The 19,096-nt window shown below is 37.9% G+C and overlaps 1 protein-coding gene across 1 annotated transcript; it reads left to right on the top strand.

Moving 5' to 3' along the window:
- Positions 1–2,271: 2,271 nt before the first annotated feature.
- On the top strand, positions 2,272–15,432 carry LOC116298021 (transcription initiation factor TFIID subunit 5). The gene is made up of 22 exons (XM_031706360.2): positions 2,272–2,391; positions 2,493–2,611; positions 3,216–3,254; positions 4,301–4,340; positions 4,461–4,539; positions 5,335–5,458; positions 5,998–6,061; positions 6,537–6,591; positions 6,820–6,897; positions 7,427–7,527; positions 7,708–7,738; positions 8,425–8,488; positions 9,249–9,368; positions 9,947–10,092; positions 10,678–10,708; positions 11,143–11,331; positions 11,947–12,058; positions 12,680–12,793; positions 12,998–13,052; positions 13,613–13,735; positions 14,227–14,308; positions 14,844–15,432. The coding sequence occupies exons 1-22, from the start codon at positions 2,278–2,280 to the stop codon at positions 14,962–14,964; spliced, it is 2,001 nt and encodes a 666-aa protein (XP_031562220.2). The 5' UTR covers positions 2,272–2,277; the 3' UTR covers positions 14,965–15,432.
- The last annotated feature ends 3,664 nt before the right edge of the window (positions 15,433–19,096 follow it).

Raw genomic sequence — 19,096 nt, 5'->3', positions numbered from 1 at the left:
CCCCCCCGGATCCACCCTTGCTATATGTATTAGTCAATCAAATTAACGAACGCAGCAAAAACGATAGACTTCAGCGCAGCTCTCCGCCGTCCCTCCACAAAAACCTTTTTATAAATCCCACTTGGATCACTGGATAAACACCGTGTTACTCATAACGTACAATAGTTCAGCGCTAAGTGTGACATTTCTAGACAACTCTGTGATGTAGGTCGTGCGTTCGAGCCTCTCAATGGAATTTACAGTTGTTTCGTTTGGCGTCTGGGAGATTATACTTACGATTAGTATTTACTGGGATTTTGTCTTCCGTTTAATAGCCTTCTTCTTTGATTTTGCCTTCCTTGCTACTTCGTTATTTTGATGTAAGTCATATAATTTATGTAATAGGTCCTTTACGATACTGTAGCTATTACCATCATTCCACTGCTCTGTCTGTTGGATTTCTTCTATGCAGTAGTGTTTGCATGAAAACTCGAATTCCAAGCGGGAATCATAAGCAGCACCGAGATCAAAGAAACGCGTTCTTCTCTTTATGGCAGCTTTGGTCAGTGCATTTTGCAGTTTCCTCTTTTGCAGCTCGTGTCTTCTTATGTGCTCTTTTGCGTTGCTAGTTTCACTAATAAGACCATCATTAATGTTCATAAAAACCTTTTTATAAACCTTCTGAACCAGATCAGAACAAGTCGTCGCATACTCTTGCAGGGTTCTCTCCAGTTCTTTGATGATCCTCAAGCAGATATCGAGAAGTCGAAAGAGAAGTCGAAACGACGTGGAGATCCTGAGCATTCCGGAACCGTGGATCTCTAGCTTTGATGGCTTTGCACCATGAGTAAAACTCAGCAACGACTGCTCCTAAAATATCATAACTACGGGACCGATTTTAGTTTCTGTCTCGGAAGCTTGGTATTGCACAGCACCCCAATACTCTAGAATATTGGTTGGTGTCATTTCGGGTGGTGTGCCACTAATCTGTGCAATGTCACTTGGTGTAACCTGCAGAGCAGGCGTTCTTGTGGGTTCGCGGAAGAATCGGGATTTTGGGGTTCATGTTTCAACTACCTGCCCGTAAGAAAAATGGGACCTCGTTCCAAATTGCCAAAGTCCTCCAAAACCCCCCTGTTTTCCCCAAACCCACAAGAACGCCCAATGCTGTGCAGGCTACACTTGGTGCCAGTCACTAATCTGAAACCGGATGTGCAAGACTTGCATTCCAGGAGATATCGAATATTCCAAGACACTAATAATCGGCCGAGACGAAGATAAAACCAATAAACTTTCGTCATTTTCCTACTTTGAGTGAAATCTAGTAAATAATGGTCTTTCAAAGAGTTGAAATAATGGTTTGGGAACACTTCTACAAACAAAAATTAACTGGTTGAACGTCACTGAATCACAGAAGCATATAAAAACTCATCATAGCAGATTCGATTCCTTTCCGTCAAGAATTTCATGGTTCATAGAACAGGGCTGTCAACCCCCGAGATATTCAAATCTGGAGAATTGATAGGGAAGGGTCATGACGTCACAGCGCGTCAAAAAGCGCGCGAAAAGACGCCTTTCGGTTTTTAACATTTGATGTGATTGGTTTATTTCTGACCAATCAGATTATCGCTTACATTACAATGGCCTGCTTGCAAGAACAGCCATGAGGAACGTTTTGATTTTGTTAGCGATGTAAAATAACACAAACAACGTAAGATAATTGGAATTTTATGGTTGTGAAACTCGGGTCTCACAAGAAAAAATGGTCAGCTTCGGGGATTATCCGGGAGATTTGAGACTCTTATCTGGAGACCGGGAGATACGGCCCAAAATCTGGAGACTCCCGGTTTATCCGGGAGAGTTGACAGCCCTGATAGAATGAGTGAACTACTATTGATCTAGTTAATAAAATGAAAAATACTTGCCTTCCTATTAGAAAGATCAGTGATTTTTAAGCTTCTTTTCTGGCAAAAGACCAAGCATCAAATCATAGAGCAAATCAACACTTGATGAGTTCCGCGCGCCTGTTAAAAATAAGTTCGGCTCAAGTCTTTTTTTAACTTGCATCGTTTACCACAGGAACCCCGCCCAAACACTTTGACTTCCATATGACCAGCAGATGCAAGCAAACTAACTAATGATTAAGGAAATAGTTTTAATATAATAGATAAAAGCTGTTGTACAAATTTTGCGAATATTTAGCGACATTTCGATGAAATGAAAATTTTATATAGCCCTGTCCGCAAAGCAAACTGGGAAGATTTTTAGTGCCAGTCTCCCTGGAAGAGGGAATTCAACATGGCGTCCAACACGACGACTTCAACAACATCAAACTCTAAACCCAGCTCAACCGACAAAGAGAAAGAAACACTACGAGCTGTTCTGCAGTTTCTAAAAAATAAGAAACTAACTGTAAGCTGACATTATTTTTTATGTGATCAGTGATAAATTCATAGTAAAATTTCTGATTATAAGAAGGGCATTACCTTTTGTTTTGTTTTCATTTGTTTCAGGAAACAGAGAAAATCTTTCGTCAAGAGACGAATTGTGTGGGAAATGACAGTGAATTGAACCTAGAAACATCGTCTGATATTGATACAGACATATCCTCTGTTTTATCGGCGTATAACAGGTAATTATCCTATATCAGACCGTAGTGCTCTTGACAAAATATATTAAGTACTATACACTACTGACACTAATATCTGACTTATAAGACAAACAGTTGCAGTATTATTATGAATCCTGACTTCAATTATAGTATTTTTACTGTACACTTGAATGAAAGAAAGAGATACCATGTCATTTGATCATTTATGTAGCTGGTTTTGTAGATTGACTTTCGTATGACATGGACTAAATGCATTGAGTATTTTTACATAAGTGAATATAATAAATTCGGCACACTCATTGGCCACGATTTACGTCTTGTGCTGCTACATTCTACTACAGGTGAATATGAATTGCGCATGCACACGCTCGCTTGTCAATTTCTGCCTCTTGCAGAGATAGATAAAATTTGAAAAAACAAAAAACTCTCTCTTTGTTATTTATTAAGTTCACTTGTGTTAAAAATGCTAAAACTATTATTTGCCTCAGGCTCAGTAAATATCGGGAAATATTCACCCCGCTGCTTGAAGACTCGCATCCCAGTAAATATTCCCTGATATTCACTTCTCCTTTGGTGAATAATTGTTAAGTATTAATATACTTACTATCTCAAATATTGTCCATAGTGAAGCAGATCCATCAAGATATGACGAATACTACACTAGGTATTATTAAGCTATTATTAAATTACTGTATTATATCTATTAAAAAATTAAGTAATATACAGTATATGACAGGGTTAAAAATAATGGTTGGTCATCAGACAATGTCTGGCCAGAGTTGGAACTTTTCCCGTCAAAGCTTTGCCTTGCCATTCATTTTTCAGGTAACGTTGAGGCAGAAACGAGGTAATGTACATCGCTAAACTAAAACTAATTTTGACTATCATCATAATCGGTGACTGATGACCAGCTGTTAACTTTATATGGCCCTGATATGGATCTGGATTATGAGCAGAGACCACAGGGAGATGGGGGGAGGGGGGGGGGGGACAAAGGGCTTTGGCCTTCCCACTTTTTGGCTAATCTACTACATAACTGTATATTTAAAATCAATTCTCTTTTCCTACTTTAAGTGTTATGACAAGTACATCTGCTGTTTCCTAGATCCAACAGCTGTGAGCTAGGCGAGCTATTGTAAAGCCTATACAAATCAAATGCAAATATGATTTTAATGCTTATCAAGAAGCGTAGTATAAATTATAAATTTGTGTAGGACTATTATATGGAAGACTGTTCCATATTATCATATCGCTCATATCGTGGACTTGCTCGTTCGCTATATGACATAGAAACTCATGAATAAAAACGATTTATTATATAATTACCAATGAAATATCTATTTTTCTCTATTTCGAAAAATTGTTATCTTCACATGTTATTTTCACGTGTGAAAATAACACCATTGCGATGGCTATTCAAATATACACGGAAAGAATTGTTTGAAAAAGCCAAAACATACTTCATTGATAATAATATAATAAACAGAATATTACATGGGCGCTTGGAGATACGAAATTTATCTTCTTGTGTTGAAAATCTCTCACTCGTTCGCTGTGCTCACTTGTGAGAGATCTTTTCAACACTCGAAGATAAATTTCGTATCTCTGCGCGCCCATGTAATATCCTCTACATATCAAGCTCTTAACATGTAATAATCTCTATATACTGTAGTATAGTAAAATGTGTTTATTTTTATCTTTCCATGTTAGTCTCCAAGTGTTTGTCGAAAAATCACTAGATGTTTATAAAGTAAGTCTAGTAATAATTATGCATTACAACTATATACTTTTACTAGCATGTAATTTTCTTGACATTTTTTATTACTATTTTATTCTAACAAAATATGTATTCTACCTTTCTATCTTTCAGCCTGAATTAGCAATGGTTCAGTATCCATTATTCATTCATATGTATTTAGAGCTTGTCTACAAAGGGTATGAAAAAAATGGTAAGCCTAGGTTAATCATTATTGATATGATTAATATTATATATCTTATGGCATCCCAAACTGAAGGACATTATGTGAAGATTATTTGATACATAAACCAGTAAACTACACTGTATATTATTGAAATAAAATGTAAAGTATATGGGTACTTGGGCAATCTTTTTGTTATGAATAATTTATATTATTATTAATATTATATCTTATATTAAAGTGCCTATCACCCTTCTGACAATATTCACAGTATTGATTCTACATGGGGTAAGATGTTGAATAACCTGGAAAAAAACTAATATAGTTTGAGTGTGGCTTGTTAAAGTTATAAAGGTTTTTCCATGCCATATGCTAATACTGTGATGTATGAGGAGTAATCATTTATTAACAAAACATTACTGGCAGAGATAAATTAGATTTGGAATACGTCATTATTTTTCCCATTGATCTTATAGAAATTATGGCAAGTTAGTTTTCACATAGAAGCCGGTGTTTTGAATTACAAGGAACAACAAATAACCATAAATGCCTCCTCATACGGCACAACATTAGCATGTGACGTGAAAACACCTTTATACCTTCAAGAAGCCGCACTCAAACTATGACATTTTTTCAGGTTATTCCACATCTTACCCCATGTAGAATCAATACTGTGAATATTGTCAGAAGGGTGATAGGCACTTTAATTATGCCAAACTGAAGGACATTATAATAAGATTATTTGATATATAAATTAATAAACTATATGACTGAAGTAAACTGCAAAGTAAGAAATAGAGTTTGTTTGTTTTTGTTGTGTTTTAGCCCAGTCATTTTTCACGAAGTTCAGAGAATGCCAAGAAGACTACCATGAAGAAGACCTAAGACGGTTATCCTCAATCACTAGGAGAGAACACATGGACAAAAATGAATTCATGGGAACATTAAGGTGATCACTTGATGGTAGCCATGGCAACATTCAGGGTGGAAGAGGGTTATTTCAATCTTGAAACTTGATTTTATTTTTTAAATTTTTATGTGATATATGTGAAATGGCCATTTTCATCATTGCTTGAAACATGACTTGACTGTCTTTTTTTTGAAAAAATATATAATAAAATGACCATTTTTATTATTCCATAAAATGGGATTTGGACCCCCACTCTTATTACTACCCTGGATCCAGTTGTACGACGGGTGAATAGAGCTGTTCAACAGATCAATTTTATCCAGTGGATGAGTCTATGCTGTTATCCAATAAGTTTATACTGGATAAGATTTATGCGTTGGATAGTGCTATTGGTCCACCCTTTGTACAACTGGGCCCTGAAGATTAAGGTAATCACATGATAGTGGCATATAAGAAACATTGTACATGTTAGCCATGGCAACACTCAATGCCATGTGCTGGTTTTCTGGTCAAAGTTACAGGCATCGATAATAGTGCTTATACTGTATATGTAATACTGCATATTATAATGAATGCAGGAGCAACAAATTTGTAATAAGAATGTCCAGAGATACCTACCAAGTGCTGAAGAAATACCTCCAGGTAAGCTGTTGTGTTTTATTTATACTGTAGTGTACTGTAAGTCACATAATCTTCCAGCAGCACTTGTTTGATTAATTTAAATGCAGGATCCATGCATATATTCTTCAAAGTATTGAGGATACTTATTTCAGAACCACACTTATACACCTTAACACTTTTTTCAAAGAAAGCAAAGACCCTGGTCCACCTTCAAAATTCCAGGGGGATTAGATTTTGTAAAATTAACATAATAAATAAATTATATAAGACTAAAAGATGGGGGACGTAGACTTTAAAATTTAGTAGGTACATTGTATCTGCAAATTGTGGGAAAGCTACAGTAAGTACGCTGCTCTTTTTGTCTCCATTGTTCTTGGAAAGTATTTATTTATAAATTTATTTCCTCCTCAAACCCTGTGAGGGAAAGTACATATATTGCAACTTTACATTGATATTTCATAATACTTGTACTAGTCATTTTTGGAATTTGTTTTAGGATACTCAACAAGAAACACTGTTAACTGTCATTCAACAACATCTACACTTTGATGGTAGGTACCAATGATTAATTTTTACTTGTTTTGCAACTAACTAAATGTTGAACTTACAACATAAAGTTCTGTGCCATTCTCTCCAAATAATGTTTTCAAGTAAGATCTATTATGCATCCCTCCCCTAAGGGCTAATATCAGGTTTAATATTTGTTACTGTTACACTATTGATTATAATTAATAGAAGCAAAGCTGTTTCTAAGTTTAAAATGGTAAATTTTCTTTCAGTTTTTGATGGAAGGCCACGGCACAAGTCATCAATTGATGCAACATCAGGAGGAATTACTGGTGAAGCAACATTTGAAGGTATGTACATATATATTGACCACTAAGAGTTAGGCTGTAGATTTAACAAAATTTCAACCTCACAAAATCTGTCACTTCTTGTACAAGTATGTCAAGAATTTTTTATTTATTTTTGTGGATGAGGTCAGAGGATTACTGGTGAGGATTATTTGAACCAGTACAGGAAAAAAATACACTAAATCTTTGAACTCCATACATGCCATACATAGATCTGCAATATATTTCTCTGTAGTGGATGATGTTAGTTGCCCTAATAATCCATTTTACAGTTCGGTTAAGTGATCATAAATAATATTTGCAAGTCGTGGTTTGAGTTGCCGTGCATAGCAAAACTATAGTTTATCATGCGTGAGGACTGCAACCTTGACTTGGAGCCCTTATTTGTGGTCACTGTTCCAAACGGAACTGTAGAAAGGATCGAGTATTGAAGGATACGATTAAGTGCTTGAAAATCCTCTGTCAAGCTACAATCTTATACCAAATTTCATGACGGTTTACTTGTCATTAATCATAATTTTCATGACAACAGCAAACAAAACCAAAGTTCTGTATGGTCTTCAACCTGAGCCAGACTTTGGAATCACAATAGAAGATGAAAATGAAGAAGAGGATGATAAAGATAAACCCAAGGTATTCTGGGAAAGAATGGGTTGGTTATTAGTCACTAGTACAGCACAGTTATGTTAATGATTCATAAGCCAAAAAATACATACCATGGATATGGTAAGAATTGCGTCAGTGTTACATGTAACTCCTTTTTTTTCTTTTCATTTCCTATGCTTTCAACTTGTGTTTGCTTCACTCCAACAGAAAAAGAAGACAAAAAAGGAAAATGGAACAGGTAAGGCTTCAAAAAGCATGCAAATACATTAATTTTTTGAATAATTTTTTTTTTGCTTCATTGAAAATAATTATTTTTTGTCTCTGATCAAATTCCTGGACAGCAGACAGAAGGCTCATCAGGAACTAACTGCTACAATGTATAGAGCATTTTCACTCACGTGAGAAGACAGCTATAAACAATAAAAACTTTCTGCACAGTATTTGCATAAAAATAGAGTTCAATTCCCAGAGGATAGAAAATGTATTGTTTTGGTACCCCATAGTGACAGCTGTGACATCACATGAAAACGCTCTATTGCTGATAAAAACCTCCAAAAAAGTGTTTTATTGAAAACTTATTATTCAGCTGATGAATATTCCTCACTAGACAGGGAATAACTAGCTTAAATATTATTTATAGATATGAGGCAAAGTTAAAGCCAAGTTCAACTGGTCAGTGGTTTTCCCTTCCCACTGCACGGGGGGTCCCATCATGGTTCAGGGTTATTGGTAGTGTTTGCAGTATAGCAGCTTTGTCATTGTGCCAAACACTAATTGACAGAAATATTTAGTTTTAACCCAGATAAAATATTTGATTGAGCACATTCAAATAATATGATATGAAAATGTTTTCAAGTAGCATATATTATTATTTTTCATTCAGCTAAATAAACTGACAACATTTTTCTCATGTTGTGACTTTAGGAAGGAAAAAGTTTGAATTCAATCCAAATGCACCTCCTCTGAACAGAATACCATTCCCTGAGTTGTGAGTATTAAAATCCCTTGTGAATAAACAATTTTAATATTTTAAGCCTTCAATGTTAACAGTAATGATGAAAAGGTAAATTATACACCATGAAAAGATGAAAAAAAGTAAAAGAGAAAGAGGTGGTAGAAAGGAGTGTATATATGATAGAATAAGGCAAAAGAAACCAATGAGAACAAGGTATATCATATATACACTCCTTTCTACCACCTCTTTCTCTTTTACTCCGACGAAGGACTAGCGTCTGAAACGTCAGTAAGTTTTTTCATCTTTTCACAGTGTATAATTTACCTTTTCATCATTACTGTTTCATTAGAAGCACCGACGCAGCTCACACTAGTTTTTGGCTAGTTATACCTTCAATGTTAAGGAAGCTGTGTGCAGACTTACAGTTTTTGTACGACTGTGAAAAGCTCACGGCATGAACACGATTTTGACACGGCAAGGCATACTCCAGACCAATCACATTGTATGAAAATTTACTCTCCATCCTATCAAATTCCTGGAACACAGCATAAACTGAACAAGGCGCGAACATGGTTTTAGGTACATTGTACCCTTTTTGGTTGATTAAGCACTCAAAAATCTAGAATTGCACTTGACTATGCCTCATGCAACTCTTACATGTACACTTCCGTAGTGCTCAGCATCCTCCCAAATGCACCCAAAACTGGATGGAAACACGCTAATCAATGGCCATTCCTTTTTTAGCCACGTATAAAACTGAGGGTGATGGGAATGTTGAATGATCTTGTTGCAGGAGAGACAGTGATAAACTGAGAAAAGCACAGGTTCTGAGAGAAAAGGCCAAAAGACTCAAACTTGATGCAGAAACCTTACCTTCCATCTGTTTCTACACCCAGTTAAATTCACATGAAGGGTAAGATAAACATAAACATTTCCTTTAAAAGATGATGGTACAGTAGTGGTATGCAATACACCAGGTATTATACGATATGAGTGGTCGATCTGTATGGGCATTTACAGTGGTCACTACAAGGCAAGCCGTTGCAAAGCCCAATACAAATCAGACTGAAAAAATAAATTGTCTAGAATTATAACTTCATATTCCACTTAGATTTTAGAGTGTGTGACTTTGGCCAAGAAAATCCATGTTAAAGTTAAATGCAAATGAAGGCGACTCTGCATCTGATTTACAGATTTCTCCTGAGTGACTGATTTCTACTGTGATTTCTCATTACTACCATTATTGTTGAAGTGTGACCCTCAAAGTTTGATGTCTCGTTTGCCAACTAGCTATTCTACAAAAGTCAACCAAAGAACTGCTTTATTGGGAAGGAGGGGGGGGGGGGGGGGGAGATTTAGGACTGAATTAAAGATTTTAGAAGATTAGAGGATAAAAATCTTAAATTCAGTCTAAGATTTCCCTCAAGAGCTCACTTCAAGAATAATGGTAGGAATAATTCATAATTTGATAAAGTGATGTTCAAATTACAGAATGATCTGTGCAAGTATTTCCGAGGATGCAACATTGCTGAGTGCTGGGTTTGAAGACAGTATAATCAGGGTTTGGAGTTTGACTCCAAGAAAGTTAAGAAGCCTAAAACCACCCTCAGAACTGAACAAGATTGATAAAGAAGCTGGTGAGTATAGGGTTTATGGTACATTCACTGCTGGTAGTCAACCAAGGAGGACAGTACCTCGGGTTCTGTAGTCGCGATAATCAAATTGACCTATGATAGCGAAGTACTGGAGTGAGAGAGATTCTAGAACCCAGGGTAATGGTACAAGATGGTGGAGGTGAAGAAAGTGATGGAAGAGTTGAAGGAACGTTAGAGAAGCGAGGGGGGGGGGGGGGGGGGGGGGGTTAAAAGGAGGAATCAAGGGTGGGCTTACAGGGGAGAAAAAAATAAAGTTAACCCTTGAAATTAAGCTGTGAATCAAAACTTGTTGTGAAAAAAGAGACTTGTTAATATGAAAAAGAGGATTAGAGACATACAAGAAACCCACTGTTAATGAGTGAGGGAGGGAAAGATGAAGATAGTTAAGCAAGTAGGCGAGAAGGAAAAATAGTAAAGAATTAAAGAATGGCATTGGAGGTATTAAAGTAAGTCCCCCTCCCCATCACACCAATTTATTTTATGTCTAGACGAACTCGTTTCATTTATAAGTCTTTCTCTCTTTTAATGTTATTATACGTGATGTTCATTTTTTGATATTTTTTCCAGAGGATGTGATGGAAAGAATAATGGATGACAAGTAAGTCAATGATATGGAGTACAAAGAAAGTAGACCTTAAACGCAGATATTTATGCGCTGTACTACGCACACATGTATTAGGAGATTATCTGCTTTTTGTCCTAATGCACTTTACCATCTCACTATACCGACTCCCGGTAACTGAGGAGAAGGTGCTACCTTTGTAATTACAAATGGTTACACCTTCACGTGGCTCGGATGAACACGTTAATAGCTGCCCCATCCCTAATCGTCCCTGTTTTACAAGGGTAGCACTTAACAGCCAGTGGCTAACGGCAGAACTGCGGCCTTCGTTCCATGATCGCATTTTGTAATCAACTAATCAAGTAGAGACGTTAAAAGATCTCGAGTTGATCATTTGAGTTACTTTCAAGTGTTATCCTCTATAAACGAAATATTTTAAAAATATGAATATCGTAATCTCCCATATTCAGAACAGCTACAGACTGTCGTCGACTGGTTGGTCACTCTGGACCTGTATTCGCTGTCAGTATCGTCCATGACAATATGTATCTTCTGTCGTGTTCCGAGGACAAGACCATTAGACTATGGAGTCTTTATACATTCACTACGCTGGTCTGCTACAAGGGACATAACTATCCTGTCTGGGATGTGCAGTTTTGGTGAGTCTATATTTTATTATTTGAGTGCGATGGATAGGTTGAGTAGAATAGGGTGTGTTCAGAAAAAACACAGGAGGCCCATATCCGTTGAGCTGCCTAGAGCTTGGTTTTCACTTGCGTCGGAGTTGAAAGCAGGTTATAACAAAGTAAAAATCAGGAAACGGAGTAGGAATCGGAGCTCGCCATTAGCACATCAGTTTTCACTTGCAATTTCATGCATGAACTGATTACGACTCCGATCCGACTTCTTCGCAAGTGAAACGTAGGCTTAAACCAAGTGTTATTCATCCATATAAAGGGTAATCTGTGTCCAAAACTTAGTATTTTGTTGAGTAGCTGGAGGAGTATTGGAAATAGACTTCTCTCTTTCTCGAATTCCAACCCTCCTTTGACAATTATAATAGGTGGTGGGGGGGGGGGGGGGGGGGGGGGAGTGACGTCGATAAATGTGGCTCTAACAAACGGTTTTGGGATCGGATTTGATCTTGTCACGTATTTTACTACGGAAAGTAGCCACCAATTAGGAGCTACACTGTGTTTCCTGGTATCCCCGCAGGACGCGCTGGCAAGATTAACTCTTCTTAAATTAATGGCCCATTTGTTTTTTCTTTCCAGTCCACGCGGCCATTACTTCGCATCGTCATCACATGACAGAACGATTAGACTTTGGTCAACTGACCATCAACAGCCACTTAGAATATTCTCTGGTCACGTGTCTGATGTCAATGTAAGTACTTGTCTTGCCGGCCTCTTATTGGTCGATACTGGGAATGCCCTCCTAGCTCTCTAAAGAACAAGTGGTGGGTTTCATTCGGAATTTCTGGGTTTCGATCAGCTCATAAAGTACTGTGAATCACATTTTTTTGATCCAAACTGTAGTCAAACACTGAGCAGCATGTGTAGTTCTTTTGATGGGTTTGAGGAAGAATCGGGGTTTTGGGGTTCCTGTTTCGACCAAGGGCCCGCGAGAAAAATGGGACCTACCAAAAAAAGGGAACGTGCTTTTTTGCTCGGTTTCAATTCTCGCTCGTTCCAAAGTTCCCCCAAAGCCCCGGTTTTTCCCCAAACCCACAAGAACGCCTACTTTGCAGGCTACAGTATGTTCCGTCAAACAGAAACGAGACAGGAAATGACGTCAAGTAAAAAACAGCAATTTTGTGTTCTCTCCCTTTTCCAATTCCTAAAAACAATTTATTATTAATTCAGGACGTAGATTCCCCACCCAATATCTCCTAACCTTCCAACTCAAGATTATTTTCCCATACATCCTGCCACGATAAAGCAATGAAACCCGGCTGAAATATTCGCCAGAAAAATAAATGTAGAACAAATGACCTTGAATTTGCAGAAAGTTGCTTTCCATCCCAACTGTAACTACCTGGCTTCTGGATCAAGTGATCGTACCGTACGACTGTGGGACATTCAGACAGGCACCTCAGTACGGCTTTTTACCGGGCATAAGGTAAGATCACACACCCCAGTATTACATGTCCCCGGTACTCTAGGGTGGTTTGACTATGGGACATTCAGACGGGTACCTCGTACGGTATTTTACCTAGCCAGCGTAGCGGCTATATTTTACCGGGCACAACGTAAGATGACAAATTCATACTCTTTCTTATTCCTTTTATTTTATTTTCTTTCCATCTATTTTCTTCATAACCAGGGACCAATTCATGCACTGGCATTCTCTAGGAGTGGCAGGTATCTTGTTTCCTCTGGTGAGTTTCTCAAATCGGTTTTTAAACTTGCGGACGATTTCATTTGGCGGTTCTGAACGAGGTTCCCTCTCCTTCGTATTGCCATAAATCTGGCGCTGGAGTTACAGAGTCTACTTGCTTACCCCAGAGTGGAGAAGTTATTTAGTCTCTCTTTTCCGTGCGCTGCTTCTTGCGCGCTCCAAACTAAACCTACCCGAATTAGATCCTCTATTGCCCGGGGTAATACTTTCTGAGGAAATTAGAAAAAGTGGCCTAAAAAGAAGAAACTTCGAGAAGTATTCTGCACGTCCTGTTAGTGACATGCTATATTACTTTGAAAACACTGTTGAATTACAATCGTTCTCAATACCACGCGGGAAATCCTTCAATTTTCTGTCGCGATAATATAGGTTTTTGGGGGATGTCAATCAAATTGTTTCCATGACATTGTCGGAAAACACGCAGTTCTTAAGGGCAAGTGCCCATGGAATGTCATGGAAATGTTTTGATTGACGTCTCAGTCGCAATCTGTTTTGTAATGCGTGTATTTGTACAGTAACGCTTGTGTTTCATTATAACAGGTGTTGACAAACGCATCTTAGTGTGGGACCTGGCTGAAGGCACCTTAACCACAGAACTCAAGGGACATAAAGACACTGTTTACTCGCTGTGCTTCTGCAGAGACGGCAATATACTGGCATCAGGTATAAGACCATATCATTTGATCAGTTGACTTGGTTGGTGTGACTTGGTTGGTGTGACTTGGTTGGTGTGACTTGGTTAGTGTGACTTGGCTGGTGTGACTTGGTTGGTGTGACTTGGTTGGTGTGACTTGGTTGGTGTGACTTGGTTAGTGTGACTTGGTTGGTGTGACTTGGTTGGTGTGACTTGGTTAGTGTGACTTGGTTGGTGTGACTTGGTTGGTGTGACTTGGTTAGTGTGACTTGGTTAGTGTAAGTTAGTGTGACCTGGTTGGTGTGACCTGGTTGGTGTGACCTGGTTGGTGTGACCTGGTTGGTGTGACCTGGTTGGTGTGACCTGGTTGGTGTGACCTGGTTGGTGTGACCTGGTTGGTGTGACCTGGTTGGTGTGACCTGGTTGGTGTGACCTGGTTGGTGTGACCTGGTTGGTGTGACCTGGTTAGCGTTACTTGGTTTGTTTGTTTAACCGTTTTTCATCATTCCTATTTGGTCAGGTGGCTTAAATAATTGTGTAAAGCTATGGAATGCTAAAGCCATTTGTAATCCTGAAGAAGACGAGGATGACCCTCATGGCGAGTAAGTACATTAATCAAACCCTTTCATTACTATAAATTCCAATCCCGATCTCAGAGTGTCGTATAGTATCGTGTGAATAGTCCCTTTCACACTTCCCTGCGCCATCTTGAAAGCTAGATTGAGCAAAAGGGAACTCGAAACTGCAGTATAGAGTAACTTGTTCGTTCTCTTAGGACCGATCTTTGTGAGGTTTTATCTGGTTCTTCCTCACCAAAAACCAACCTATCTAAAAATGGATCAAGAACGTCCATTTTAAAATATGAAGCAAACGATACTTTTACCTTGGGCGTAAAGTTTCCCCATTTCAGACGACGTCATTCTCTAGAGTAACATTTCTTTGTTTAATGGTTTCACACGATAAAACACGTGGATACAACTCAAACAAAAAATCTTATTCTCAAACAAAAACAAACAAACAAACAAACAAAAGAATGACACGTGGTCTGAAATAGGAAAACAATAGGCCCAAGGTAAAGAGGTCTGACTGACAATTGAGTTTTAATCGTTTCTTCATCATGGCTATCTGTTTTTCTAGGTTGGATAAATCAGCTGTATATGAGTTAGGGTCGTACCCCACCAAGAACACTCCTATCCATTGCCTACACTTCACCTATAGGAATCTATTGCTAGCAACTGGCCCTTTCAACTCGATCTGAAGACATATATCATTACAACAGTCGTTCTCAATAGCACGCCACGAAGTAGGTTTTGGTTTTGACGTGAATCAATGCGTTTTCATGATATTCCTTTGGCACATGGCCTTGAACTCGTACTATGTCAAGGAGATACTTAGGTTGACGTCCACCAAATTTCATTTTGATGCGAAGGCAAAATGTACGATTCCGCATCAAATCAACTTGGGCGTAATGCTTTGCCCATTTCAGACCACGTATCTTTGTTTGAGTCGTATCCATATTCGTGCACGACCGTTAAACAAAGAAATAATAATCTAGGAAATGACCCGTGGTCTGAAATGTGATATACAGTGGATTAGGTCTATCGAGAAGCACTGTAAAGAAACAGTATAGTTATGTTAAACCTGTTATATATAAGCTTAGGTAGGGATAAATATGTATATATTACTCCAATATTGACAATAAATAATTTAGTTTTACATTGGACAAGTGTATTTTGCATCGTTTAATCATCACTTGCCATCCATCGATTCGCTCGTCCAACACAAAGCATTCAACCGAGGCTGCACTGAAGTATTTTATAGATTATTCAAATCTGTACCCCGCAGCCTCGATTGAATGCTTTGTGTTTTACCAGTGAACCGACGTATGGCAAATGGTGGACTGGGCCCTATTATATATTATTTTGTACACTGTCTTTCTCTGAAAGTAACAAAACCCGTGAAGCCTTCTCGCCGTTATGCGTCCTTCAATGATTATAGCGATGCACGTGTGTGTGTTTTGAGGGGGAGATATAGCAATGCACTGCCCTAACCTTATTCTTGGGCTACCATTCCCGATTATTAGTTACTGAGAGAAAAGCGCCCGAGTGGGATTTGTACCAGCTAACTGGTAAAACACGTGGATGATTGAGCAAAATAGGTAGTGTTTGTCTATAACAGTAACCTATACAGGTGTTACATATTGCTCCCTCACCCATCACGGCAATTCACATGATCTCTTAATCTGACGAAAGGCTAACTTCCGAAATGTCAGTGCGGTTATAACTTCTTTAGACAATGAATAAGGTTGCTTCTTATTTACTTGTTCATCTCATCAAACATTGTACTGGTACGTAATCTTTTGTTACATATCATGCCAGACAAAGATAGAAACTATTATTTCCTTATCCCTCCCCGTGAAACCAGATTATCTCAAGATCTAAGGGAGCTTTCCATTAGGTCGAGCCAACCAGTCCAAACGGCCAGTTCTCAAATGCGTCAGTTGTCATTAGTTTTGAGACCTTGGCTAACCATTTCTTAAGAACTGGCACATACCATTTAAAAAATGGCGGCTCGGACTAGTACGGCTAGGCCTAATGGAAAGCGCCCTAACACTGTACTCAAAAAGACAGCACCGAGTCTGCGCGTAAGTAAAAATGGCGACTGCGTTTTCTAAACGCATCCCACATGGAAAGGAGAAGCCATGCATGATTACCCATCAACGACACACGCGATATACTGGGTCTGCTGGTCATATAGCAAGGGGTTAAGGTGGCTCGACCCCCTCACGCTTGACCGCTACCTTCCACTTTTGGAACGCTAGTGCATAAACGTCTTTTATCCGATTGCAAATCTTTTTTGCACATAAGTCACATAAAGATTGAATTAATATTTGATGCAGTTTTTAGTGAGATCGGACGTCATAACACGTGATTAGGATGACATATTTGTTTTCGTTTAGAAAATAATTTTAGCCTTGCAGAGCGTTCAACACTAAAATGCTTCGTACCACATAATTATATACTAGATGCCTCCATTTGTGGGGATTTTTGAAAAAATCTATCTAGCTAATTATGAGATATTTGAGATTATTTAAATATAGTGCATAATCTACTTCAAAACTAAACAATGGATTTCATACGGCCGAAATTAATATTTCAGAGCTATATATTCACAAAAGTCATTGCTCATTTAGTTTTACTCTATATCTAGTTTTAAAAGGAACATTTTGAAGGTAATCGACTTATGCGATTTTGTGAAAACGTATAGTGCAGAAGACGGGGTAAACATTTGATGCGCACTTTTCATCGCAGTTTTCTAATCAACCTCACTAGATCTTCCATTATTCTAAAATTCGCTGATCATTTCTCTCAAAATTACGTCAGGATACAAATTTGAACTTAAACTAATATTACACAAAATTGCAAGACTATTGAACTCATTTAAAGCGATCTAAAGCGAACGAGAAATACAGAAAACATTTTCCCTTTCCCAACGATTTGATGCTCTGGGAATTCTATTGTTTGCTAATGATCATAACACTCTATTCACTCACACTGACAAAGTACATCATGACAAACGTCCCACGTTTGAATAAAAAAAACAACTGCTTGTTACCAAACTTCGGGGGTAAATCGGAAAGCAGCCAAGCGAGATGAGACTGTGCATGGTGCTAAAGAATTTGATGTTATGATCATTAGCAAACAATAGAATTCCCAGAGCATCAAATCGTTGGGAAAGGGAAAATGTTTTCTGTATTTCTCGTTCGCTTTAGATCGCTTTAAATGAGTTCAATAGTCTTGCAATTTTGTGTAATATTAGTTTAAGTTCAAATTTGTATCCTGACGTAATTTTGAGAGAAATGATCAGCGAATTTTAGAATAATGGAAGATCTAGTGAGGTTGATTAGAAAACTGCGATGAAAAGTGCGCATCAAATGTTTACCCCGTCTTCTGCACTATACGTTTTCACAAAATCGCATAAGTCGATTACCTTCAAAATGTTCCTTTTAAAACTAGATATAGAGTAAAACTAAATGAGCAATGACTTTTGTGAATATATAGCTCTGAAATATTAATTTCGGCCGTATGAAATCCATTGTTTAGTTTTGAAGTAGATTATGCACTATATTTAAATAATCTCAAATATCTCATAATTAGCTAGATAGATTTTTTCAAAAATCCCCACAAATGGAGGTATCTAGTATATAATTATGTGGTACGAAGCATTTTAGTGTTGAACGCTCTGCAAGGCTAAAATTATTTTCTAAACGAAAACAAATATGTCATCCTAATCACGTGTTATGACGTCCGATCTCACTAAAAACTGCATCAAATATTAATTCAATCTTTATGTGACTTATGTGCAAAAAAGATTTGCAATCGGATAAAAGACGTTTATGCACTAGCGTTCCAAAAGTGGAAGGTAGCGGTCAAGCGCGAGGGGGTCGAGCCACCTTAATCATTTATGGTCTAGGGGCCGACTAACCTTTCCCTTAGCCTTCTGCCGAGCTTCCTGATCAGTTTGTAAATCCTCCCGGGATAGCGGTGTTGGGGCCGAAATCTCCAGCGTAGCCGTAAGTCCATACGACGGTTCAGCACTCGATGTCTGGAAGTATGGTCCTGGTTAATACAATCAATCAATATGATCTCAAAAAAAAAAAAAAAAAAAAAAAAAGCAAAAAAAAAAAAAAACCAGTTTTTCTAGAAGGTAAACTTTTAACTCAACTGGAATCTAGCTTAGTTGTATATGCACTTTAAGGTGGCTCTTTTACTGCGGTTTTCGATATTGTGAACTTAGACATTTCAACCGACTTATTGTGACATTGGCTTTTTCACTGCCACCAGTCAAGAACATGAAAGGTACCGACTGATCATTTTTGATTGACGGCAGCGGAAAACGAAATTTCAGGGTTGAGCTCGCAAAATATGGAAACCAGGTTTTTGTATTAACTAATATTCTAATAATTCGGTCAATAATCTAATTCAGGGGTCAATTTGAGGTTTTATATGACTCTATCCATGATCCGGCACCAGGTGATTTGACTATGTGCGCAAAGAGGATTTCATGATCGAACAAAAGAATCAATCCCATCAATCAACACACGCTCAATGCCTTCGGGTTTCGTTGCGACCATCTTGAAAAGAAGCTAAATGTGTTTCACTTTCTCGCAAATAAACCTCTTGTTGAGAACGGGACTCCATAACAAATGAGAATTGAATTTTGTGTTAATTCAATCATCAGCGTTTATTATGAATAACACACTATCACAATAGTTAGAAAGACAAATGTTATGAATACATTGTACTGCCACGTACAATAAAACTTTGCCGAATAGACCTATAACGAATTCGCTTGGATGACCACGAAACAATGGTTTGAAGTCGAGACTT

Source organism: Actinia tenebrosa, unplaced genomic scaffold, assembly GCF_029948245.1.
Source record: "Actinia tenebrosa isolate PJP-AT-01 unplaced genomic scaffold, QUT_ActTen_1.0 PGA_scaffold4__44_contigs__length_22323623, whole genome shotgun sequence".
In the NCBI taxonomy this organism is placed as follows: domain Eukaryota; kingdom Metazoa; phylum Cnidaria; class Anthozoa; order Actiniaria; family Actiniidae; genus Actinia; species Actinia tenebrosa.
Note: the sequence above shows the minus strand (reverse complement) of the source record. Positions and strands in the feature narration are given on the sequence as shown.

What these genes read in the sequence shown, in the direction of transcription:
- LOC116298021 (XM_031706360.2), top strand. Translation starts at nt 2,278, where the DNA reads ATGGCGTCCAACACGACGACTTCAACAACATCAAACTCTAAACCCAGC. An exon ending in GTCTGGGATGTGCAGTTTTG is followed by an intron (nt 11,332 to 11,946) that starts GTGAGTCTATAT and finishes TTTTCTTTCCAG; the next exon opens with TCCACGCGGCCATTACTTCG. An exon ending in CGGCAATATACTGGCATCAG is followed by an intron (nt 13,736 to 14,226) that starts GTATAAGACCAT and finishes CTATTTGGTCAG; the next exon opens with GTGGCTTAAATAATTGTGTA.